General features: G+C 44.4%; 1 protein-coding gene across 1 annotated transcript in view; it reads left to right on the forward strand.

Moving 5' to 3' along the window:
• Positions 1–26,861, forward strand: part of xylt1 (xylosyltransferase I) — a 75,236-nt gene that overhangs the window by 35,676 nt on the left and 12,699 nt on the right. The window contains exons 2-8 of the mRNA XM_047578895.1: positions 5,389–5,977; positions 11,719–11,891; positions 12,039–12,241; positions 17,162–17,242; positions 18,469–18,685; positions 19,125–19,301; positions 22,580–22,845. Of these exons, the coding sequence (XP_047434851.1) occupies positions 5,389–5,977; positions 11,719–11,891; positions 12,039–12,241; positions 17,162–17,242; positions 18,469–18,685; positions 19,125–19,301; positions 22,580–22,845 (1,706 nt within the window). The remainder of the gene's footprint in view (positions 1–5,388; positions 5,978–11,718; positions 11,892–12,038; positions 12,242–17,161; positions 17,243–18,468; positions 18,686–19,124; positions 19,302–22,579; positions 22,846–26,861) is intronic.

Below are 26,861 nucleotides of genomic sequence, written 5' to 3' on the forward strand. Positions count from 1 at the left end.
ATGTGACCCAGGATGTGTTGTGTATTCACGCTGCCAGAGGAATTTAGACAAACCTATCCCAGACAAACTCTCCACATGTGGTCTGAGACCTGATCCTGGCTGTGTACTGTACTGTTCAGCATTCAACTTGTGATCCAGATGGCCACAATGGTCACTGTCATCTTTTTACATCTCATAATAAAGCGTATCAGTTTCTACATCTATAAATAACATTGTTTGTCAGCCATGAGTTCATCTGAGAGTGATGTACATACCCACACAGTGAGAAGCTGACTAATCATATCATGTCTGTAGGATGATTTGGACGAGGTAACACAGGTTAAGCTTTTGTATATTAACAGGCAATCAATTCTCTAAGATGGAGAATAATACTGTACATGCCCCAGCAGAGCTCCAGGGAGAACTGCAGTACAGCAGTGGAATGCAAACATATTGTGAGGGAAGCAAAAGTATCCCTGAGAAAACTTTCCAGATACTCAGTAATAAGATAAGGTTCTCAGGAATAAGACCTTTATGTCGTAATGAAACAGAACTTCTTTTTTAGTAAATAGTTGGTAGCACCAGATGATCACAATCCAAGAATGTCCGTCGGGAAGAAATTCTACAGCACTTTGTGAGTTCACCTTTGCCCTCTGAAAACACACAAGTCTCAGCCCCCTAGATGGTTTCCACAGGTATTGTCAAATCTTTAATCTGTGGCTTTAACTAGAATAGCAGTTATGTGTCTGTTTTTAGGATTCCTATAAATACATACCCTTTAAATGTATTTTTGCTGTGCTTCCCTTCTCCAAATTCTGTTTCCTAGACTGAGAACTTAAATCATTTTCAGCACTTCTCACCGTCTGCGTCTTCCAGACACACTTTCCTTTCAACATTTTAGCTCCAGGGCTTGTCACAGGGCACACAAGAGGCTTCTGTGCACGCCGAACTCAGACTGTTCGCTCAGAGCTGCCACTAATCACGCGTTGTGCACACACACAAACACACACATACACACACACACATACCTACTTACATGTGACCAACATTCTCCAGTTTTACCCTCTGGAAAAGAAGGAAGTTAAAGGAATTGGCCAAAGGAAAAGAAAAGAAAAGAAAAGAAAAAGAAAGGTTGGAGAACTCATAACTACAAGTGAGAATAGAAAACCCCACAAGACACTCTAAACACTCACTAAACTACCCAGTTTCCTGCATACAAACTTTAAAACCGAACGCACAAAAAGGGACCGGCTACTCTTGTCCCCAAGTCTCCACAGCTGATAAGATCTGATAAGTAAGACTTGTAAGGAGTCACTAAGCATTAGATTATCCCCACTCTACCCTGGCCTATTTCTCCACAAGGTGTCCTGCGGTGCTAGAGCAGCTGTAAACCAAGTCTGCCCGTGTATCTGTCTCCCTGTCATGCCAGACGCCACATCTCGCTCAGAGTATTGCAAGGATTCAGTTCAGGTAATTAATCTGAGCTCGTTAGCCACATGGCAGACCGGCCGCAGCAGAAACTAGACCGCACTCACTCAGGCTACTCACTCCCAGGCTGGACTCTTATTTCTAAATGAAACTTATGCACTATCGTGCGCGTTGTGGCACGGGTGTCTGCATAGCTGCCCATGCGCCAGCTTGTACTGACACAGTGCGCGCTGCTGGCGCACACAGTGGCTTATCCCAGCTCGGCCCCGCGGGAATAACGTCTTTTAAAGGAAGCGGGCTGCGAGGGTGGGTTGAAACTGATATCTGCTGCTGCCTTGGTCTCCCTCACATCTACCATGGGACCGCAACAGCAAATGATGGCATTAGGGAGGAGGGGAGGAGGTGGAGCAGATGAACTGCTTTCCTTCCTAGAGCGGGGGATGATACAGCACGGGGGAGTCGCAGGAGGAGGAGGAAGAGGAGGAGGAGGAGGAGGAGAGGGGTGAAGGTGGACAGGTGCTGAGAGAGAGATATGTGCTTTTTTTTTCCCTTTGCTGCACGGGAGATTGTGGGAAGTGGAGAGAAAGGGAGAGAGAGAGAAAGAGAGAAAAAGGACAGGTGAAATATTTCCCCCTGTGGCAGAGGAAATGAGGGAAAGTGGAAAGGGCCAGCTCCGTATTGAGAAATGGACTAAACCATCCCCAGAGGGTAGGCTGAAAGTCCCAGCTCCACAGGCCTCTCTCTAAATGTACCTACCAGTGATGGATGATTTTTACGTTTACCTCCTCTGCTTTTTCCTCACTCCTCAGCAGAGCTCAGGGAGCTCACTCTATGTGTGTGTGTGTGTGTGTGTGTGTGTTTGTGTCTGCACAACCTGCTCACCGCATGCCAGGCAATCCTGGCTGCGCCTCCCCGACATTCCCAGGGAGTAGAAAACATATCCCCTGAAACAATCGATAGCTCTCCCCAGCTCTCAGCCCCATCTGCAGCCCTATCTCAAGTGGCTGCCACCGCTATTAATTCTGTCCCCCGCCGCTTCCTGCTTAGAGCCGGTCCCCGAGATTAAAGAGCAACAAAGCTACTGGAGTCCTTTGCTCAAAGGAGGAGGGACGGGGGGAGGGAGAGGTAAGCACAGTGTGAAGATTGTTTATCCAGAGAAATCTCCTCAGCGCCCGCTTACAAATACCACTCATTGCCACTGCAGGCCACACGGGGCTAACGCAGGCCGACACTTTTCCAAGTCAATTAATTTGCAATAGATAAAAATCTTCGTGGGGAAACAAAAAGTTGATTACAGTCTGCCGGGGTGCATTCAAAGAAAAAGTGTTAAATACCAAAGGGCGATGCTCAGAAAATGAATCCGTCAAATGATCAAAATTCATCAGGAGCAATTTCAGGAGTCCAATCATTGTCGGTGAGTCATGCACAGAGCAGCGCTGCCAAACGTTCACTGGATCCAGGACTCCAAATTGTGATGATTTGCTGGTTTTGTCGAAGGTGAATGATTGGAATCTGAATATCTCTGGGTTTTGGTGCGTTGGCGTTCCCACTTGACTGTGGCTGATTGGGCTGTTTGTCTTTACTTTTCCCAATTTTATTTATTTATTTTTTTTTTTGTTCCGAATTTGCTAGAGACAGCTTTGATTAGAATCAGAGTTGGATTTAGTGCCAGGTTTGAAAGTACGAGGAAATAAGTAGGTGAAAAAAGTCCATAGAATAAACATATAAATGGATGATTGAGGTTTATATTGTGAAAATGAAAAGACGTGTAAAAAAAAGAAAAAAAACAAAACAGAAATGTGCAAATGTAATAACTTAATTGTGTTCATAGATGTGCTCAATTTTACACTTTGAGGACAACGTACTGAATAAGGTGTCAGCTGTTGATCAGAATTTCCCAGCTCCAGTCACATACTGGCTGTTTTACTTTAGAGCTAATTCTGAGCTCCTCACTTGTTTGCCTGGACGATGAACAGGGACAGGACGGGGCGGGAATATGCTTTCCTAAAAATGGTTTTGCCAACTTGTGCATTTTTTCCCATCTTAACTGTGCCCCTCACCTTGTCCTGTATCTCAAAGTAGGTGTCAACCGAGGAGTATCTCCAGGGCAAACATATGTTGACTCTGCATGCTCTTTCTTTTAACACGCTGGAGTGCTAAAAGAAAAGACATCCAGATGCAGCACGCACTCTACACACATAATCATGCGTGCACACAGACTCATTTCGCTCCTGCAAACATCCAGTGACTTGCACTGCGTAGATTAGCCTCCTAAAGCATTCCCTTTGAAACTCCGCGAGTGGGGATTTCTCTTTAGGTGATCACTGGCCTAAGCAGCTGTTACACGCAGGATTAGCGGCTCCTGCCATTCAGACAAACGCGGCCTGTGTAAACTGGCAGGGTGAAGAAAGTCGGCAAAGACAAGAGGAGAGGAGGAGGGGAGAGGTTATGACAGGCGAGAGCCGAGATGAAGTCGAGGAGAATAAATGGGAAGCGAGAAAGAGAGGTGCGAAAGATGTGAAATGGGGAAGAGATTATGAGAGACGAGAAGTGCGATGCGGAGCATAAGGGATGAGGGGTGAATGGAGCGCAGGGGTGGAATCAGGATGTGTGAAGGGAAGTGTGAAGGGCAGTAGAGGAGGAGATTCAGGAAGGTATCCAGTATTGAGAGGGGCGTCTGCCAAGGAAGAAGCTTAGAGGAGCTGACAATAAGTTTGTTGTTCTCCCTCTGTTTTCCATCCAGCTTTTTGTTCCTTGTTTCGCCCGTATAATATCACCCCCCTCCTGCCTCTTTGAGTGCGCATGTGTGTCACCCGATCACCCTTAATAATTCCACTCGCACAAGGTGTTAACAGAAAGGAGAGGTTGATTAGGATGGTAGCGGGCCCGGCTTCAAGGGTGGAAAGACGTTTCCATGCTGAGCTGCTGGCTCACAATAGCATCTCACTTGCTTCCCTCGTGTTTCTCACGTCTTCTGCTTCCAGCCTCTTTTGCATACCTCATACTCACCCACACGCTCCCCTTATTCTTCTATTTCTGTGCCGTGTAAATGGAGGAGCACATCTGGGATCCTTGTCGTTATGAGCTCTCTCTGTCTTTCTTTCGGCTGCTGTTTGTCACGTCGTTCCCCCTTGCCTTTTTTTTTTTTTTTTTGCTTAGATTTTTGTGTTGTGTAGCGAGGTGTGCGTCAGTCAGGCCGCTCTCTTAGATTTGTTCATTTGATGCTGTGCAGCTCATTTCACTGGAACCATCTCGCCGTTCCTAGGAGCAAACCTCACGAAGCTCCAGACTTCTCACTATCACTTTTTTCCTCTTTATGCCATCTGCCCCTTTCTTTGCCTTCGGTCCATTCCACTAGAAAGATAGAGAAATTGTACATTCAGACATTCACACACACACACACACACACCTACACACACTCGCTGACAATACACCCACTATCTCATGCAGCCACACACCATTGACAAGTTCAGCCGTTTCCAGTCAGTCATCACGCCATTAATACAATTTCTCTCCATTCTCATGCGGTTCCGGCAAAAAGGAACAGTGCACACGCATTCACACACATGCATAAACACAAATGTCTACACAAACTCACAGTGATGTTCGGGCCCTTTATCCCTTCTTGGTAATCTGTTTACGGAGTGCTGGGCCCATTTGAGGGAGAATTTAATTGAAACCGGGGCTAATCTGATGATGGCATGGAGCGGCGAGGCCCTAGCCCCGCATCACCTCGGTTAGATTGCACCTTGTACTTCTTTCACACAGTACCTTGCTACTTCATTTCATGCCTCACGGTTCAGTGCAGCGCTGCCCACTCATACGCGCCACATTGATTGTTAATCCGACACTTGATATGCGCCGCTCTCACTCAATTCTGATCTTGTTTTTCTTGTTTGTGCTTCCCCCCTTCCTCTTTCCCCGCTGTTTACCCAATACTTCCCTTGTCTTTCTCCTCCTGTTCTGTCTCTCTTTATCCAGGATGGATATTACTCCCACCGGCCGAAGGAGAAAAGCAGAGTCGACAGCAACAATGAAAACTCCGTGCCCAAAGACTTTGAGAACATAGACAATAGTAACTTCGGTGCGCGCTCACAGCCGCACCGGCAGTCTGTAGGGGCAACCAGCAGTAAGCAGCAGCGAGAGCATCTCCAGGAGAAGGCCCACGCCCAGCAGCAGGCCTGGCGGGGCAGCCCCCCAAGTCCGGGCCGCAACTCAAACGAAGTTCTGCCCGTAGGCCACCAACCGCTGGCAGTTGGCAACAACATTTCCTACCTGGGTGGTCATGGCGCCGCAGGAGGAGCGCGGCAGCACTACCGTGCCTCACAGGCCCAGCAGGCCCCGTCGCAGCACAGACACCAACACCCCCACAGGAGGCAGGCGACCGCAGCCACGCTGGAGGTCACCTACGACCAGCCACCCAAGTGCGAGATCAGCGGGAAGGAAGCCATCTCAGCTCTGTCTAGAGCCAAGAGCAAGGAATGTCGGCAGCAGATTGCTGAAGTGTACTGCAGACACAAGGAGGGACAGTTAATGCCAGAGAAGGTCACCCGCTACTGCCCACTCGAGGGTAAGTCCATCATTGTAATTAAAGTGATTATAGTTTATATAAATGGTTATGTCTGTAAAGTCAGCACAGCTAAAGGAAAGTGTCTCAGTGAATGTCTAACATAAAGCTTTCCAATGAGGGGGCATTTCATTTCGTTTCTCGGCTCTAAATAATTGTGACACGTGAAAACATTTACAAAACATGTGTGAAGACTCAGAGGTAAGATAGAAATATTTCCTTGCTATGTTACATATCTTCCTAAGTAAGTGAGTGAGGATGTGATGTGGCAAAAACTATTCCTCTTTATGAGGCCTGCGTGGATTTGGACCCCCTAAGCGTTCAGACTTTGGCAGAATTGTTTGTCACTTCATCTGCATTTCTCACAGTACGTAAGCTGATTGAGGAAATAGGCTTTTAGGGCATTCGGTGCCTCATTGTTTGCTTATTTTAGCTGTGCTGTTCACCCTAATGTAAAAATAAAACCTATTTGGTTAAATCAAGTGGATGAAGAAGAGCACTAACAGCAGCACTCCGTATGTGCTTTATACACAAACGGTTGCATAAACCATTTAAATTCAGCATACACGTGTCCTTTTAATGTTGCGTCTGTCTTGTCGCTGTCTTACATGGTTGTAACTGTAAAAATGAATTTGCGGGAAAACTAGGACATCAGTAGTCAAGACTCTTGTCAGATTTCATGAAATGAAAGAAAAAAAATCTTCACACACTCTGTGGTACAAGGTCTGTTATAGGGTAAAAAAAAAACGCAGTCTAACAGTCAGGCTTTAGTAAAATGGTAAAATGTTTCCTGTTCTCGCAATTGTGATTTTTTTCATGAAAGCCAAGAAATGCCAGCTTTACTGATGTGTAATTGGTGAATAAATTTTTGGAGAAAATTGGGATGCTGCTTGTAATCTCTCCAAATTGGTTTCAAATTTCCATTTGTTTTGTCAAGCCGCCCGCAGAACACACGCTTTCTCTTCTTTTTCCGAAACACAACACACACAAACACACACACTTTGTCATAAGACTTTGTGGACATCTGCAGCCTGGTGGTGGATTCTATAAACAAAATCTGTTGCGGCTGCAGCCATCGGTGAACATCATGCATCAGCAGCCGCGTATAAGTGAATACCCCACACACATACATGCGTGTACACACATGGGAGTGGACTGAATGCAGCGTGGACAGCAGGGGAGGCGGAGAGAGCTATTATGCATCCTGCCTGTTCTAGTCAGATACCTTCCCAGTCCTCGCTTGTGTTATTATAACTCAAAGAGGCACAGTGACTTAGCAACTTTTATGCATTCCCCTTCCCGAGAGCAGGAGTATCGTTTGTCTGAGCCTAAGCTCCTGTCATCTCTGCAGCAACTTACCGTCCCACTCAAACTGACAGTTTGATCAAAAGAGACAAAGAAATTGAAAAGGGCTTTCCCCTGGTGGCTGGGCTGTAACAACACGACAGCTAAATTAAATCACTTTTCTTTCTCTCCGTCTGCCTGCCTGTTGCCTGCCAATGGGTTATCTCCCCTCGCCTCCCCTCTCCCCCCTCCTCTGTTTCCCATCCCAATTCAAGTCCTAACCTTGTTAACAGAAAATTGTCCAATTTGATTCGATCTGTATTCTGTCCTTGAGGCCTCGGCGAGATTAGTAGTCGTGTTAGCTCTGCATTAGCATCACTGAATACAGGAGGGACGTGTTTGACTCTCATATGCTAACTTTCCAAATAATGATGTGACTCAGCTGCATCGCTCCAGCAGAGGAATTAACTGGCCTTATGACAATATAGTGCTAACGGAACCTAATGGCTTTGCAGTGAAGAAGATTAGTGTAAGTCCTACTTAAAGATGCAATAATCAATATTTTGAATATCAAATTGCTGTGTGTAATGTGAAAGGGATTACTTGTACCGACAGACCTGGCTGCTGCTTTCAGCAGCTCTGTCCTGCACAAAAAAGTCCTGACAAGAGTAACTACTAACGACTACTAAGGATGGGAATTTGTCAGCCTTGGTTATCTTCATTTGTCCCATTACCAATTAAAGGTACCGTCTGTTTTAGTTTCAGAACACCTAACCCTATATAATGTTGAAAATAAGCTATGTATAACAAGTAAGTACAAAAAATGTTGTATTACTGCTATTTAACATCAACCCCACCAAAGACTCGTTCTCGGTGCTGCTTGTTTGAAAGGTAGCAGCGCTCATGAGCAAAACATGACTTTCTCGCAGCTTAATGCCATGTTGGGCAGGAAGGTGTTTCAGTGTGTTGCTTTGATTTGCCAGCTCACTGGACGTGGTAGCAGCATTGATGTGAACAACGTAAATGACTCAGACACTACTCAAAAATCCAGAAAGAGAAGTTTCACCTTTCAATTTTTCAGTTTTCACTTTCATCACAACTTTATATCAGAGGCATACGATTGCAATGGATCATAAAAAAAAAAAAAATAGGACCAATTATAAGTCAGAATCCTTTTTTTTTTAAAGAAAAGCCCCCTCTCTTCTAAGTGCCTATCAATCATATGTGTTTGTTTCAAATATTAATTCTTAAATCTTTAAAAGTTGCCTTTAGTTTTTGTCCAAATAAAAGTTACTGGTTTATAGTTGCACGTCACTTGTTCGGCATACCCATGGTGCAGCTCCAGACAGACTATAACCTACACTATAACCATGGCATAATGCACGTGTGCCTCCCCAGAGACGTTAATTATGTGGCAATGCAAGAGCACAGCAGACTAGTAGCCGCCTAGGGTTTTCACAGTGTGGTATCAGAACAATGCCAACGCAGTGCACCACCCCTATGGTGTAGACCCGTCATAGACTGGTTGTATGAAACAAGCTTTAGACATGAGATATGGCATATCAAACTTAAGTAAAGTTAAGTAAATTAAAGTTGTTTCTGTATTCATGTACACAGATCAGCCACAACATTAAAACCACTGACAGGAGAACTGAATAACATTGACCATCTTGTAACAATACAGTATTCTGCTGGGAAACTCTTATTGGCATTCGTCTGGATACTTACTTATACACGTACCACCCACCTAGACCAGACAGGCACCCTACCCCATAGTAATGACACTCCTTGATGGCAGCAGCCATCCCCAGCAGGATGCAGCCTGACAACAACTAAAAAAAACATGAAGAACAGCACAAGGTGTTGACCTGTCCCCCAAATTCACTGGACCCCGAACTGATCAAGTATCTTTGTGGTGATCCACAGCGACCCCTCACCTCGACCCATAGGACCTAAATGCCCCCAGTAACAACATCCTGTTGTCATACACCCTCAGAAGGTCCATGTCCATTCTCTGATGAGTCACAACTGTTTTGGAGGCACAAGGGAAACTTACACAATATTAGGAAGGTGGTCATAATGTTATGCTTGATATGTGTGTGTGTAAACGTCAGCTATAGACCAGACAATCATCGTCAGCGCAGTGATACTTTTTGTAAAATAAACATTTAACCAACAATACTAGGGATGGTGGTAATAATGCTATCTCTGATCAGTGGAAATTTGCAGACCTGGGTTTGTGGACGGTTTCAAGCAGCTAAAATCCTGGAGACATTTTAAAATGCGATTCAGTCCAAGCCCTTTGGGATATAATGTAGCTCAGCTCTTGTTCTAACCTCTCATACCAGCAGTTAAGATGGAGGGTGGGTAAGAGCTTGAAGTTACACAAGATGATGGAAGAAGAGAGTGAGGTGATACCAGATGAGGGAAAGGCAGTTTGAAAGATTGATGGTGAAGGGAACGATGACTTCTCCCCCCCCCCCCTTTGAGCTCCTCTGTCTCTTAAGGTGCGTGACGTGCTGCACATGAAGCCTTTCCTCAGATAAACACACACATTTGATAAAACTGACGATAGATTTTAAGCTCCCAAAAACACACACATCCACACACACACACACACACACAACAGCGCTCATTAGTTCAGCTAGCTGGCATAGCGCACACTCTCAAACTGCTTTGTGAAGCGACTGGCCAATTATCCGTGTGCAAAGCAAACCAGTGAACCTTCTTAGCTGGCCACCAATTACAGTTCAATCTGATACGGCTCACAGCAGATTTCCCCCTGAGATGTGGAGGGAGAGAAAAAGCCACAAGAAATAAGTGTGAGTGAATGACAAGAGCCACGGCCAATTGAAGCCAAGAGGGCATGTTATTAACCTCGCCCTCACCCAAAGCCATGTTGGACACCTGGCCTTAAATTTGAAAGAATAAGATTAGTTGAATGGGAGGAACCAAGCATTCTTGGCCCTGCTCATAAATAGAAGACATGTTGGACATTTGTCCTTAAGATTTGAGTAATTAGAGGACCTAAGGGCCAGACGTATAGAGGAGCCGGGAAGGGCTTCTTTTTTTTTCTTTTCTTTTCTTTTAGAAAATGTCACCTCAGGGGAATAAACAGCCTCCACTTCAGTATTCCCGCTGCTTCCTCTCCTACACCACAGACAGGCTCTTGGGAACTGAAGTCCCAAATTATAGTCATTAATCTCTTTAAGGCACGTTCTGTTAACAAACACGTCTCATAAGCTATGTGGGCACATTTGCCGAAATTACTGAAGATTCAAAAAACAAACAATGTCTATGATAATGTTGGCTAACTTGAGGGTGCAGGGAGGATGTTTTTTATTTTTTAAAGACTGAAGTGTCTTTTAGCGGTGGAGGGTGGTACAAAACCACACAATGGAGCTATGTAAGCTAAGCAGTGGCTCTCCAGAGATTGCGGGAATTGCTTCTTCTTACAGTGGCCTGGCAGGCCGCGACCAGAGCCACCCTCTACTCTCCTTGTTGTCATTTGTGCAAAATCCAAAGCATCTTCTGGGAGTTTTGCCTGGAAGGAATGATAGCACATTGTCAAACCATGCTCCACCCTGAAAACCCCGGAGGAATTGCTCATAGGATTCCTGTCAGAGGGAGGGTAGTAGTTACAGAGGGTGTTGGGTGGTTTAGATGGTCCTACTTCCAATATAATCACATACTGAATGAATGAGTGACTCACAACTTTGTGGTTCTTTTTCTCCTTTCTTTTTTTTATGACCAATTAGCTAGATATTTCTGTTCTTATTTAGTGATTACATTTTTTTTTTTTTAACAAAACCTCAGATGAAGTGCTGCTTGCTTGTAACTTTGTGCCATTCTAATAAATTTGGTCTCCAAGGAACACCTAATGTAAGAGAAAGGAAGTCATCAACCTCCTGTTACAGTATTTTTTCGAGGCGTAATGGCTTCATTATGGTCCTGCTGTATGTTCTGAAGAGATCATATTAATTTGTACTTATCAAACACACCATTCCTCAGTTCAGACTGTCACGCTTAGAGACAATGTAAAATACCCAGTGAGTTAATTAGAATGAATATGCTAATCACAGCTCAAACTGGTATTCACTGAGTTGCTTAGCAACCTTGTTGTTTAGCTATTTCCATTTATTGTTTAATAAAAGAATAACATCTAATTATCATTATTAACTGTAATCATTATGCATTTTCATTTGCTTCTTTTGTTCTGCTAAGATACTTATAGGAGCGCCCCATCATATAGTGACTAATAGCACTGTTTGTGTGGCCTCTCGTTGGTTCCATTAAACGGCAGATTTGATTTAGTAATCAAACGTGGAAACGACCCCTGAATATATTCCTGATGAAGTTTGCACACGACACCACAGTAATCAAAATGCAGTGAAAAACAGGCTTACATTCACATGTTTGGGTGCATAAATGGAGACATTGCTGTGTTTCTACCCGCACAGGTAAAGCCAATGTGAATGTCCAGTGGGATGAGGACTCTGCTGAGAACTTTCCATCAAAGCCAGTGAGAATAGCGTTTGTCCTGGTGGTCCATGGACGAGCCTCCCGCCAGTTTCAGCGCCTCTTTAAAGCCATCTACCACACCTCCCACTACTACTACATACACGTTGATCAGGTGAGCCACAGCAGAGCCCGCAAATGTGATGTGCTTTCTATAAAGCTTTTTTATGTTAAAGTCATTACGTGTTTGTTGCTCTTGTATTACATCACCTTTCAAAGTGTAATCTCTTGAGTCAGAGCTGTATCCATATCTTTGTTTCAGCGCTCAAACTACCTGCACAGACAGATACAGTCCTTCGCAAGCCAGTACCCCAACGTGAGGGTGACACCCTGGCGCATGGCCACCATCTGGGGTGGAGCCAGTTTGCTGACCATGTATCTTCGCAGCATGGCCGACCTGCTGGCAATGAGGGACTGGAGCTGGGATTTCTTCATCAACCTCAGTGCTGCTGACTACCCCATCAGGTAACAGAGGACTACCCGCCTACCGAGGGGAGTCCAGTAAAGCAAGTGTTTAAGAGAGACAGTGTGGGCCCCCAAGACTCTTTGGCTTGGTTTTTGTTTTAAGAAGGCAGTCGCCACAATAGTGGAAGAAATCCAATACACACTATCTTAGTTTCTGTGGTTAACTGTGAGGTTTAAATACAGAGTCACTGCAAACCAAACAGATCAATAAAGTAGAGGCCTTGCTTTCTGAAATGCGATTCATTCACACCTTCTCCTCAAAGTGTTTGCTTTCTTGCTTGCACTCCACTGAATGGGTTACGTTGTGAACTGATTACACTTTAATTGCCCGGGGTCAATACCTATTGACTTTCAAGGTCTGTTGTGTACAGTATAGTCCGAAAGTCATCTTTTCACTTGAAAACGCCCCACTTAAGAGGCTGTAAAATGTAATTAAAAGATGGACGTGAAGTCATGAAAACAGCCTCTCGGAAAAGACATTTCTCAACTTGTAGTTTTTTTATGTGAGTTTATGGTCCTTGCGGGAGTTGAGGGTCTGCTGGGTTTTTGATGTAGCTCTGCGGCATCCAATTAAAATCCTCCTATTAAGGAGAGAGTTATTTCTTCTGCACAGCCAGATGTCCACCAGTTGAATTTACACAAGCTGCAATGGCCACTGGGTGAAAAGAAGCTGGATCTGATGTCTCCACAGCTGGAGCAAATGTGGATTTTGTTCACGGGCGGGTTCAGTCTTGTTGCGTTAGTTGTTTTCACCGTATTGATGAACGCTACCGACATGCTGTCTATGTCTGTTTTCCTGAAAGTGTCTCTGCACTGGTGTGTGCATATCTGGGTTTATGGCTTGCCGTCTGGATAGTTCAGTGTTTTTCACCACCTGTCTGTGTACAGTTGTGCGTATTTATCCTGTCTGTGTGCCAGTGCGTGATTAAAGGTATTTGCGGGTGCATGCACCCGGGTGCGAGACTCTGTTTTTTTCCCCCTTCTTTTGCCTTCTTCATTTGCATGTGGGTGATGTTGTTGGGAAAAAGGCTGACAGTGACAGTTTTAAGCCCCATCTGTTGGGAAACGAAACGATTGATGGAGCGAAAGAGGGAGCCGGGAGGCAGAAATGACAGGGAGAGGCAAAGGAGCGAGAATAAGCAGTTTGGGAAGGGAAACGGGAGGAATTGCAGGTTCTGGATCCATGCAATATGGAAATATTTAAATTGCCCTCTTGTATCTTTGCTTAGCAAGTGCATTTTTAACCACAGCTTGGGTTTGACCAGGCCTGCGCGGTGCAGATTTACAGAGTTGAACTTGCAAATGTGCTCCTTTCAAGTGGTAAGTCGGGGTTCAAGCCCTTGTGTGGTTGAGCACCCTCGCTACTCTAATGCCCTCAAGCAAACCCAAGCTGAAACCCATTCAGCTGTTTTTTTGTTGTTGTTGTTGTTGTTTGTTTTTTTAGCTGACAGTCCTTTTGCATCTCTTACGGAGGAGAATCCAGCAAAAAGAGACATTCTTCCTCAGAAGTAAACACATCAGCAGTACATTATCGTTATGGACTACTGCAGAAAAACATGTTGGAGTAAGCAGATGTCTTGCTGTTGCCAAACTGCAAATCCCTAGAAGTACACAAGTTACTTTTCCAGTTCCTTTGTTAATTTGTTACAAGCCATAAGACGTTATTTTAACAAGACTCTATTAAACGTGTGTAACTGTCCAACCTGCACCAGCACATACTTAAGATGCTGTAAATTTGGTCACAGAACAGGGCCTGTCTTTGCATTGTGACTGTGCTGCGTTGTTGCAGGCAGGAATGTGGGGGGCTCCCCTGCTCTGTGCTGTCCTCACTATTGCTGTTGTTATCAGTGGGACTGGAGACAAGCATTATTTCCCCTCTAATTCTCTGATAATGTCCATCCTGACGCATGGGTGACTCTCAAAGGCAATCACGTAGCCCCTCACACCAGCAGAAGGGCTGTGTGTCCAGGGGCAGATGTGTGTGTGTGTGTGTGTGTGTGTGTGTGTGTGTGTGTGTGTGTGTGTGTGTGTGTGTGGGTGTGTGTGCGTGCGTGCGTGCGTGCATGCATGCGTGTGCGTGTGTGTGTGTATCCAGAGAGGCCAGCGGATGAGTTACACGCTTGCTTTGTCAGAGAGCACAGCCCTCTTTCCCAGCTTTTATCTACACAGCCTCCTTGCCTTTTACCTTCTCTTCCTTTCTTTAAAGAGCCTTTCATAGACTTTACAGCAGCTTTTAAGAAGTCTTAGCTTTGTGAGGCGGTGACTGGCTGCAGGCGTCGTATCTTCTAATCTCTCACTTTGTCATCTGTGTCTAGAAAAAGTGTTGCGGCTCATATTATTCCTTTGTTCCATTAGTGAGACGTGCCATTTCCCGCTGTGAAAAAAAAAAAGCCTTTTGTAAAACAGTGCAACTAAGCCAGCACATTCAAGATCTTGCAAAACAATTCTAGTGGGAATTCACTAACTGGACAATTTGTAGTCTTCCTGAGAAAAAACATCGACAATTGGCGTATGATCTCGCCATGTGGATTCACTCTCAGCCACTTCCTCAGAAAAGAGTTTAGTGAACAACACATTATGAATATGAGTGAGACCGCGGATAATCATGAAGTTTAGTTGGCTCTGATACTGGAAAGCTGCGCATTTGTTCGGTGTTAGGGTTGAAACTCACAGCTGCCCGTGTGTGTGTTGCACGTGCGCGTGTGTGTGAACACCTTGGTGAGACGAGCAGCCACAGGGCCGACAGTAAGCAAACTAGACCCAGTGGACGGGGTGACCACTCAGGTGGCAAATGTGGAGCTTGACATGAATTCCCCTCGCACTGTGCGCGTGTGTGTGCATGCATGCCTGCAAGCGGTTGTGTGTCTGCGCGCATGTATATAGTGTTGTGAGCGCGCGTGCTGGACCAGCATGAGCAGCATGAGTGTGTGGGAAGTGGAGACACGGAGAATTGCATGTGTCTGTACGGGACATCATCGGTTAGGCTTTATGGCTCAGGACCTCCTAAGATAAGCCCCCCAGGCTGTGAAATTGCTCCTTCAAGAGAAAATGACATTAATATGCGCTTGTCCCTCCCCCTACTGATCCTTGAGCCTCGCTGCTCTTTTAGAAAGGCAAGCGAGGTCATCAAGACAGGCTCCGCTACAGATGAAATGTTAGAACCATTGACGAGGGCATAGCCTGCGGAGCAAAGCTTTTAGCCTGTCTGGCCTGTGTATGAGGGAGAGGACCGCTCTACAGTGTAAGAGCAGCATGAAGTCATTCATCAAAATCATGGATAGCGCAATCTTTTGTATAATCCCAAATAGCTTAACAGAAAGAAGGGGTCGCGGCTCTGCTACTGAGAGCAGACAAGGTCCTTCAACATGTACTTCCCTATAACTTCAGCCCCCTCAAACTAAAAGAAAATGTGTTTATTGTTGCTGCGAATGTTTGAGCTTCGCTGCGGGGAGTGATGTATGTGCAGAGTTTAACACCGGAGGGCTGAGGGGGAGGTTTCTCTGCTCTCATCTTAAATCTCAGTTTAACAAGTGCGGTTGTGTTACAGTGCAGATGCTCTGGAGGCCAGCGGTGGTCCGGTGTGTAGCTAGCACGTGCGTGGCCGTGGAAACTTAAAAAAACCTCCCAAGCAAACTGTAAACCTAATTGACTACACCGAACTGGTGGTGATCGTTACATATTCACAGATGCTGGAGAATCTTAACAAGTTAACTGTTGCGTAAATTAGGTAATTTTTTCATTCCATATGCCTTAAAATGTGTTTGACTAAACGCACAACTCCCAAAGCTATAGCTTGGAATGTTAAACATCCTTATTATTTTAATTAAGTCTATCCTATGAACATTAAACCGACCCTAATTATGCCTGTGGGTTTGGCACGATCAGATTTTGAGACAGTGGTAGAGAGTAAATCGATTTTTTTGTTGTTGGAGTTCCAGTTCCACAAAGCTCTTATATGTGAAATAACCAAGCTTGAACGGAAAATTGTGTGTTTATAAAAGACTCCAATCACTCACAGGATTTGAAAACCACAGTGAAGCAGACGTGTGGCCTTTTCCTCTGTAATGTGACATGTTTCTGAGTGAGAATGAATTTGTGGGGAGGAGGATTTCAATCAAATGTGTTCCTGCATTTCCAGCTCACACACTCGGCTTCGTTTGATCAGGAGGGGAATGAATTGTAAGACGCTGCAGGCGTCTTTCAAGAGCAACTTTACATGGTTACGTGGCTTTTGAAGAAAAGACACAGCTTTGTTTGTCTTATGTAGGAGATGGCCATTAATAACAGCGCATTATAAAATACGATTTAAAAATCATTTTAAAATACAAACCAGTTTTTCAGGTCTCGGAGGGAGAAAACGAATTCCATTTCAACAATAACAAAAAATACAGTCACCAGAAAACAGTAAACCAGGCTATATAATTTCATATTCTCCGTAAGTGGTTATGGATCTGCTTACGAAGCACTGTGAGATTTTGCTTTTTTGATTTATAGTAATGAACTCTATTGGCTATCCCTTGTTTATTTTTTTATTTTTTTTAGTGAACACACATTGTTCTGTTTCCTAATTGTAAATCATGGAAGTGAAAACAAATGCTTTGCTTTGAAATCCAGAAGCGTCCCTTTGCAGGATTTGTGGTAGCTTTAAAGTAAACGCAGAGCTCGTTAAATGTGATAATTATGACCATGAAAAAGAAAGGGAAAAAAATGAAATAACCACTTGTTAATGTTTTTCTGTTTGTTTGTCAGCACTCGTGTCTGAAAATGAAATGGAAATACCAAGACTGCACAGTATACTATAATTTTATTTTAATATACTGTATATTTACACATACTTTATTTGGCATAATAACAGCTCCCCTCTAGAACTCACTTCAGATGATTTCCTGTCAAAAGTAAAGTCATTTTCTTCCGTCTCAGGACCAATAACCAGCTGGTGGCCTTCCTGTCCAAATACAGAGGCATGAACTTCATCAAGTCCCACGGCAGGGACAATGCCAGGTAAGACGCGCGTTTTCTGACTTCATCTTATTCCCTCCACAACACCCCCACGCTGTGCGCGTCCCTGTAGCGAGCTCTGTTTGTGTTTCTCCGTCTTACTCACACGCACGCACTCATCATCACCTAAGCGCAGACACAGCGGGCTCCCGCCAGCGCGGCGTGGTCACTGAATCATAATACAATTAGCTCCCATCCGTGGCTTCATTAATTAACCTTGTTGGTGGGGTGAGCTAGCTGGAGAACACCCATCTCTGCTGACAGCACCCTGCCTTTCTGCACCATCACACCCCGTTGGCAACCCAGTCATCACCCAACACTGTCGGCAAAAATACCCCAAAGCGCGGTTAAAAAAAAAAAAAAAAAGACAGAAAGAAAGAGAGAAAAGTCCAACGTGGAAGGATGAGTCAGCGTGACTCAGGACTACATTTTTGTGTTTACAGTCATGGAATTTTGTTGAGTGCTCAGTTTGTTCCTGATTCAAACCTCTATTAACAAGAATATCCGACAGCGCGTGCATATGTTGAACATTACGTACATTTATAAATTTTCTTTAGTGCAGTTATGCCGCACACTCTACGTGTGTGCGCCAGGGACGCCGAGTTCAGTGTGTCAACAGACTTTGTCACCTTTCGTAGAACTGAGGGAACAGCGTGACCCGGCCGACCTGAATCTGACTCCCTCCATCTACCACTTGATATGTTCACCGGAGTAACACCATCCGTTGTGTATCTCGCCACGAGCTGCGCAGTGACAAGTGCGAACCGCTCATTTGTCAAGCTGTTTGGAGACAGATTGTCCCGTAATGCAGATGAAAGTTAAAAATAATAATAATAATAATATGTAATAGGGTGACACTACTCAGGTGTACTCTATAATAAATGTGAATTCAAAAAGTCGAAATAGCAGATTTAAAGGATTTGAAATAGATTTTACTCAGACCTTGTTGCAAGCCGCTGACAGTTGTTTTTCCCTCTTCGAGAAAGTACTGTTCACCGCAGTAAACAAGGACTTCTTTTGACAAGCAGTGTTAAAAAGAATCCTGTTTACAAAAACACACAAAAAAATGGTAGAAAGTAGAAATGAACTGCTGATTATGTAGAACTATATATTTTGGCGCTTGTTTTTATGTAAAAAGTGTTTTTTTTGTGTGTGTTTTTTCTTAAAAACACATTTTCACTACCACTCCAGTAGTCAGTGTTATGACCTCACCCTTTTCTGTTCATTAGGTTCATCCGTAAGCAGGGTCTTGATCGCCTGTTCTTTGAGTGCGACACCCACATGTGGAGGCTGGGTGACCGTAAAATCCCAGAAGGCATCTCTGTGGATGGCGGCTCCGACTGGTTCCTTCTCAACCGCATGTTCGTGGAATACGTAATCAACTCCAAGGACGACCTGGTCACCAGTATGAAACGCTTCTACGCCTACACACTGCTGCCTGCTGAGGTAACCACTGCACACACTCACACTCACAGGTTCAGCCGTTTCTTAATCTGACTGACAGGTAAACACTGCTTTGTTCTCTCACTTCACCGTTTAGACCGACTCTATGCGTCGCTCTCTTTTCACTGCTGTGTTAGATGTGCCAGGGAAAAAAAGAACTCAAAGGCGAACAGAAAATCATAAAGTGAAGGGGAGATGTAAAGACTGCCTTTCCAGCCGTGTACAAGGATTGGATGAGAATCCACTGATCTCTGAGGGGAAATTGAATGTTTATCGCGAGCTGCTGGGTGTTCTCTTTTCCTACTCTATTTCCTCTGGTGAATTGGATGGTTGTGAAAAAAAAATAAAGGTATACAATTTTCTAATTTTGTCTCTCTGTCTTTGCCTCCCTCCTCTGCTCCCTCCCTCCTCCTCCGATCCATTTCTGTTTCTCATTTCTCAGTCGTTCTTCCACACTGTGCTGGAGAACAGCGCCCACTGCGAGAGCATGGTTGATAACAACCTGCGCATCACCAACTGGAACCGTAAGCTGGGCTGTAAGTGTCAGTACAAGCACATCGTGGACTGGTGTGGATGCTCTCCTAACGACTTCAAGCCCGCAGACTTCCACCGCTTCCAGGTAATGATATTAAATGCTGACATTTCTCTGGCAGCCTTTGTGATCCATCACTGAGGATGCTAAGAGAGCGATTCGCAGAAAAGGGTCACTCTGTCAAAATCAGTGCTTTTCATATTTTCTGGTCTTCATTTATTCAAATTTATTTTTTAAAAAAAAGATTTATAAAAACTAAAATGTTTGTCCTAGCATTTATAGATGATGAATCTGTCTTTTGGATGTACCATTAATTGAAGAGAAAGAAAAACTGACCTTTATTTCAGGACTATTTCAGGAGCTGAGAGAGTGGTCTTTATCTGTATAAGAAAGCCTGTGAGGGCCTTCACACTGAAGCCCTGGTGTTTTGGTGTATCCGTCAGTGTTGGCACTAGTCAGCTTAGCTGAACATTCAAATACATAGAAATATATTTACAGCAACATGATCATTTAGAATAACTAAAACGTAGACTCACCAATAGCGTGATTCAGGAAAATCTGTCTCTGTACGATGGTTTGTAGCTCTTCCCAGCCTATAGGAGCTCTTCTGGAAGAGTTGCTTCCTCTCACTTGGGTGCAGAATGTATATTCTTATGTGTTCAAGAGGAACTCCTTAGCCCAGACAAAGTTGACGTGAGGCAACATCAAAGTCGGTTCGATGTTGCTTTGCTTTCACGTAGCTGATAATTGAAATATCATGTTTGATTGGCAACACTCACATTTAGCTTGAAAGCCCCAAAATATCCTTTTAGAGAAAAGCTTCTTCTCTAACTGCGAAGCATTTATTAAGGGTTTTACTTTTACTGGCAAAGAAGGGTGGAGAGGGACTCTCAAGGGATGACATAATTAATCACACATAGTGTGTGCTCACTGCAGCAATAAATAATTTAGTTTGCTCTTGAAGAAAACCTAAGTACAAAGGCTCAAATGAAATTTTATTTGTGAGAATATTTATTTTTTTTCTGCAGCTGTTAACACAGCTGATGATATTGGTTGGAATGAAAGAGTGTCTATCGGCCTGTTTGACTACTCTTAGAAGAAAATCTGCAGCCCAAGAACAAAAAGGCTATAAGAAAACAGCTGATCTACATCAGATAGGTCAATCACACACAAAACAAATGTGACTGCCTTCCCATCAGTGAATGTTGGCGGGGACACAGCAGTACACTGTGGGAAATCAGCAACAGTCAACCTCTAATTTCTCTGCCCTCAAGGTCCGTCCTTTCAACCTCAGCGTCCGGTGCACTCTCGCAGCTTTCACAGTCAATATGTGCAAAATTATGTCTCGATTACTATGACCCTGAAAGGAGGAAAAAAACAACAACTAGTAATTAGATCCTCTTTGCCTTGGGTATACGAGTGAGGTGAGGGTTAGCTAGTGCTTTAAAATGAAAGTGAATGAGTGGAAGTGACTCCAGGACCCCAGAGAAAGTTGACTTTGCAATTGGACTTTTAATGCGATTCTGAAAGCTGAAGGTTGCAGTACACAGTGACTGCAAACATTTCTGCCCTGGGTAAATATCACTTTAAGTCATATCCTTGAAGCACAGTGACTCACTTCATCTCTCCTGTTCTTCACATACCAGCCGGCGCACTGACCTCAGCTCTCCATTCGCCAAACCCGTCGGAGGCCGTCTGTCTCGCCTCAGTCTCTGGCAGCTCAGTGCCAACACATTACCCTAGGTTCCTTGGCACTGCCGCGGGGTCTGGTTGGCACCCTGGTATCAGTGAAGTCCAACCCTGGGAACAAAGCAGCCTTTCCAGAAGCCAGCCAGGACCCGGCATTAACAGAACCTTAGCGAAGGGGATGGTGCATTCGGGCAAAGCAGAATTTAGTTTCCAGAATAATTATCCAAGGTACGACTGTCATGTTTCCCAACATAGTTGAAGTGCACTCACCAGACAAGGGGTTCGTGTGCCTTTTGTCTCAGTGCGTCATTGTTTAGTAAAGCGTCTAAGAATGATGCACCTTATTCTTAAACACATTACCAAACAATGGGACGCCTGACGGGCTGTAACAGGTCGGTGCTTTCAAATGACTGCACAGACGACGCATCAGAACAAAAAATCTGGGAATGTGCGAACAGCAAAACTCCCTCCTGTTTTCCATTCCAGTTGATATCTTTAGCCGGCCGTCGGGGGGTTAATACATCATCTGGTGCTGTGTGAAGCCGCACCAGCATCCCACAGTTGCCGGTGCAGCGTGAGAAAAAGGCTGAACTCCACGCGGTGATTAGGTCCCCCGTTTCTTTTAGCAGGTAACACCGATGTGCTTGGTGCCGGATGACTATTGATAAATAGCTTGGTGTCTGGAACTGAAAAGATGTCTTTGTGCGTAAGCCAAGCTGTGGAGGCGGCAGATTTCATGATGCACCCATCAACCGCACAAGCAACAGCGCGACAGGGACAAAGAGGGTGATTGAAAGAACTGTTAAGAAAAGGGGATGATGAATGAATGGATAAATACAGAAAAAGGACAGGTCTGTGAAATCATACCGCTGCGAGGTACAGGCTTGTGTTTCTCTCTTCAGTTTCTTAGACAAATACCGTTCCCTGCTAATACTGAGTGTCCCTCCTGTAATGGAGCTGTCTAAAGCTGAGGCAGTGAGTGGCTTCCAAATTCAGTGATGCACCCAAAATCCTTTCATCAATAGTAATTGCATTGTGATTTGATTAACCTCTCTGAGATCCCTCTCGCTGGGCCTGTGCTGGAACAAGTCCGATCCAAGGCAGCTTCACCTCTCTCCTTGCTGGACCTGCTGCTAAAGCACTGGTGTCAACTGCCACCCTAAGAGGTCTTGTAGTCTTTCTCAGTACTCAAAGAGCCAATAGTATATCAGAAAGGATGATCATGCTGTTTCAGCCAATCAGTGTACTGTATGCCTACTGGTTTTATCTTTTCTCTTGCATATTTATCCAGTAATTTACCAAGAAGAATTACAAAAGCAAGACTTTCCTTCCTGTAGGGTCCTGACACCCCACACAGGACACCGTTAACCCTAACCCTAACCCTAACCCTAGCCGCAAAAGAAAAAACCCAGACAGAGTGAGGAGACAGTAGCTTTGATGTAATACATACAATTCGGTACATATAATTAATTCACCTGTGGAAAAAATCCCCATTTTAATCTGCACTTTCTTTCCTCTTTTCTGTCACTTCCACACACCTCACACATCACATTTGTTCCCCTGACGTCCTTGTGCTCCACCATTTCTTAATCTGCTTTTTTTTTTTTTCCTTCTTTGTGTCTCATCCGTCCCTGCTTTGGTGTTCTGTTCCCCCTCCCTTCCTCCTGCCTCTGCAGCAAACAGTGCGGCCCACCTTCTTTGCCAGGAAGTTTGAAGCCAGCGTGAACCAGGAGATTGTGAACCAGCTGGATGCCTACCTGTTTGGACCCTTGCCCCAGGGAACGCCGGCTCTACGCTCCTACTGGGAGAACGTGTACGACGAGCCAGATGGCGTGGCAAGCCTGTCGGACACACAGCTCACGTACTACCACTCCTTCTCTCGACTGGGCCTGGGGAGGGCTGCCGCCTCGCTGCAGGGGAACCCGAAAGATCACAGCTGCCGGTTTGTAACAAACATGCATGCACGCCCACACGGACTCACGCAGCCCCTGCGTACACTCACCTATATAAATGCAAATAGTTCTCATGCATTTGTCCTACTCTCTGTCCACAACCAAAACACATCATTATTATTATCGTCACACACCTGCACCTATATTCACAGGTCCATCAAAAGCCAGGCACGCCCGTATTAGCATGAGAAACCACAACATGCTGCCCATGAAAGCCTTTTGTTTCTCTTTCACATCATTGAAAGCCGGCCTTTAGGCTAGTGTGTTATTAGTGGAAATGTATGAATTCCAAAGTGCTGTTAACATACTGTACGTGGTTACAAATGAAAAAAAGACAACCACACCATGCTTTCATATTTAACAGGCAAATGGAACATTTTAGCTTTGTGTACATGTCTAAGAAAGGGTTTCAGCAGCATACCTCTTCAGTAGCGTTCAGTGCAGGGTGGTTTTTCCTTTTGTTTATTTGCGCAGTGATGAGAGCCAGACACAAAGCGATTAGAAAAAATCAGTGACAAATTAAATACACTCATTCAAAACAGAATGCAGAGGTGTAAATTGCTAATTCACCTAAGTGTGACAGATAGGACGACCCTGCATCGCAGTGCGCCCTACCTCGAAACACGAGACAAAGAAAACGCGACACCTATAATTGTGACTATACAAGCAGGCATCTTTATGCTCATCGTAATGACTTCAGCAGACATTAAGATGACTTTTCCCTGTGAGTCAGGATAAAAGAAACTAAATGGAAAACAGCATGAGGGGAAAGAGTTGTTTTAACAATATATGGAGACAAACTGTGATCTGACCTGCTGAAGCTTTTATTGGTAGTCATCCAAGCAGCGACTCCATAAAAGTCTTGTCGCAAAAGTTTCAAAAGCCATCAGTTAAAACGGAGTGAGTTTTACTGTTGTAGAGTAAATCCTGGATGCAACACAAAAGCGATCGTCTCAGTTGGGGGGCACTGCTTGAGCGCTGAGATGATTTGATCCTTGCAAGCAGGGCCCCAGTACATCAATGCATCCGGTGCCGGAACTCCCCTGCATCCCTGATGCATTGTGGGTGTTCTGTGAAGTCTTGCAGGTAGATGAAGCAACATGCAGCACTTTATTAGCAGGGTAGAGGTCACAAATCAAGGAAACCTTCAGAACTGCTGCAGATATCTGCGATTCTGTACTAGTACATTAGTGTTTGCCAGCCTGCCACCTTTCTGACATTGGACCAATCATGAAAGAGGATTTAGTTAAGGATTGTGATGTCATGTGTGATTTCCACATATGCAAATGAAAATTCAAAATGTAGCTTACATAAATGTCTAAACGCTGGCACTTGTCGTGGATTTCCATTACAACTGGTGTTTGCACTTGTCTCAGTCTGAAATGTGGATCACATTTTTATTCCGCTGGGACCAATTGAACAGCAACCTCCACTATGTACCTACACTGTATTTCCACTATGAATGTCAGGATTAGAGCAAAATAAGCCTGGTAGCTTAGCCAACGTCGGTCTCAGGTTCTGCATCTCGAGTGGAGTGAAGCAGAAAAATGCCTGGTTTTCCAAAAAATAAATACATGATCGAATTTGAATATTTAACAAGACTGAGGATTCTGTCTCTGTGACCTTTTTTCTTATTCCAAACTGAAAATTACACCTTCTAGCTCAATATGTAACACATGAATCAAAGTCATAATTAGGAATATTCCCCTACAATATTGTCCACACGTCATCATATTGTGATTCATAAAAAAGTGCAAAAACATATATAATTACCATCTGGAACATTTTATTCATTTTGAAATAGAGCAATTATTTCTATTTTATGATTAACGTCATGTCTGTGAAGTGAATGTAAAATGTAAGAATGAAACTGGGACTAAGCAAATATCCATGCAATATTGCATATATGGTAATATAATGTTGTAGTCTACATTTTACAAGGTTTAATAGGGTGTCGTATTGTAACACGCAATGTCCATAATAGTCCTGCTGCCTGGTGTGTTTAACTGATGTCATTGCTGGATGGGAGCTCTGAATAATACATTGTGTTAACTGTGCAATGCGTTGATATAAAGGATTCAATAATAACTTTGTAGATGCTGCTGGATAAATATGTGAAGTTTTAAGTAAAATGTAAGTATAGCACATAAATAATGTGAGTCACACTGCGGCAGTGAGGCATGACTTACATCAAGCTGAACAAAAAGGAGAAATAAAAACTAAATTGCCTTGTGATTTTTATAATTCAGCCTCACTCTGGTTTATTAGTGTAATAATTAAATGCACAATGTGTGTGGCGAGGCTATGCAAGGCCCGTCTGGAGCTGCCTTATTTATGTTTTATTGATCTGGAATTTTACTCAATAGGCTCAATAGAGTAATTAAAACCTATCAAGACTTGGCCCAAAGCAAGTCACAGCTTAGTTGCGTGTGAAAATGCCGTCTTATTTAAGAGCTCCTCTGATGTCTCAATTCTGCCCACATATGATGTGTGTGGCCAGATATTTTCTATGCCTGTAGACTTCAGATGTGCAACAAACAGATGGATGGGTCAACCTCAGTGTGTGACTGCGGCGAGAGAGAGAGAAAGAAAAGGGACACAGAGAGCGATTTGGCTCTTTCAGCAGCCCGCTGTGACTCAATTGGAGAGAGTGCGGAGTAAAAGCCTGAATAGAGCTTCTGTGCAGGCTACGCCCCGGCCCCTTCTCACTCCCTCTCACACTGGCAGCCTCAGCTCTTATGGGAAAGACGGGGCAGAGGGGAATGAGAGCTGGAGCTCGAGGGATGAGGACAGAAAGGAGGGAATGAAAGGAGGAGAGAGGAGCAAAAAAAAAAAAGAAAAGGCAGGTGGGAAATAAAGGAGAGGAGAAAGAATGACACAGCAAAAGGGAGCATGAGAGCGGGGAGTGTGCAGTGCTATCTGTGTGGGTGTAAATATTTGCTGTTCTGCTTGTCGGGGTAGCGTTTACCAGGACGGGTTGACTCCTGGTCCTTTAGTTGAATACTGATGAGGCCATGGGCACGGGGGGGGCAGGGGAGAAAAAGCGCGCGTTAAGCTGGGCGTGCGTAAAAGAGGAGGGAAAGAGAGGAGTTTAAGGAAGCAGAAGGATAAGAAACGTGGACGAGAAGGAGTGAGAACGTGCGCGGAGAGCAGCTGTGGAGTGTTCCCCAGTAGTGCCCATCCTGGCCCCTTTTTTATTTTTCCAGAAGTCACTCCGGCTGGCCGCCCCGAGGGCCGACCCTCTGCCACGTATGAAGCGACACGCAAATAAACAACAGACTAATCAGAAGGGCGAGACCTTCATTTGGCTTCAGCTGGCTGGATGACCCAGTTCAACTTTGTTCAGCAGACTAATAGCGTGTTTGGTTGGGCTTTGTGTGTCTGTGTGCGTTCAGAGCTCTAACTAATCTGAATCTGCTGCCAGTACAGCCCATGACTATTCTGTAATTTCCATGCCTCTGTGGTCCTGACTGTCACATGTCACCTTTAGTCATCCCCTCCACTTCAGAGCTGCAGCACATGTTGAAGCGACTGGCACATTATAAAGCAATAATTAGCACAGGAGAGGTCTGTTATTTACTAACCCAGAGGTTTTCAAAGGCCCTAAGGCATTAATTAAGTGTTCACCAGTCACTAACATCTCTTGGATCCACTATAATGGTCACATACAAACAAGAAAAGTTAAATTAAACATGCGTGGGCATAGGAAAGCAGCAGCAGCCCTTTATGGGAATTATCATAGTCGACACATGTATTTGACCAATTGGATTTTTGTTAAAGGTCACTGAATTAATGTCCACCTTGTCACACAATCACAGAGCACATTGACTCCCCACTAACCTTCACTCCAAGCATAAATTAGCATCCAGCCACATTAGCATGACCAAGGTGGGCTCCCTGCAGACGCTATCTAAATTAATCTTGATGTTCTTTCTCTTCTTACGGTATTAGGCCTGAAAAAGAAGTAGGTATAGTAGGTAGGTCAGCGCGTATCAGGTTTGCTAAT

Source organism: Mugil cephalus, chromosome 2 (assembly GCF_022458985.1).
Source record: "Mugil cephalus isolate CIBA_MC_2020 chromosome 2, CIBA_Mcephalus_1.1, whole genome shotgun sequence".
NCBI lineage: Eukaryota > Metazoa > Chordata > Actinopteri > Mugiliformes > Mugilidae > Mugil > Mugil cephalus.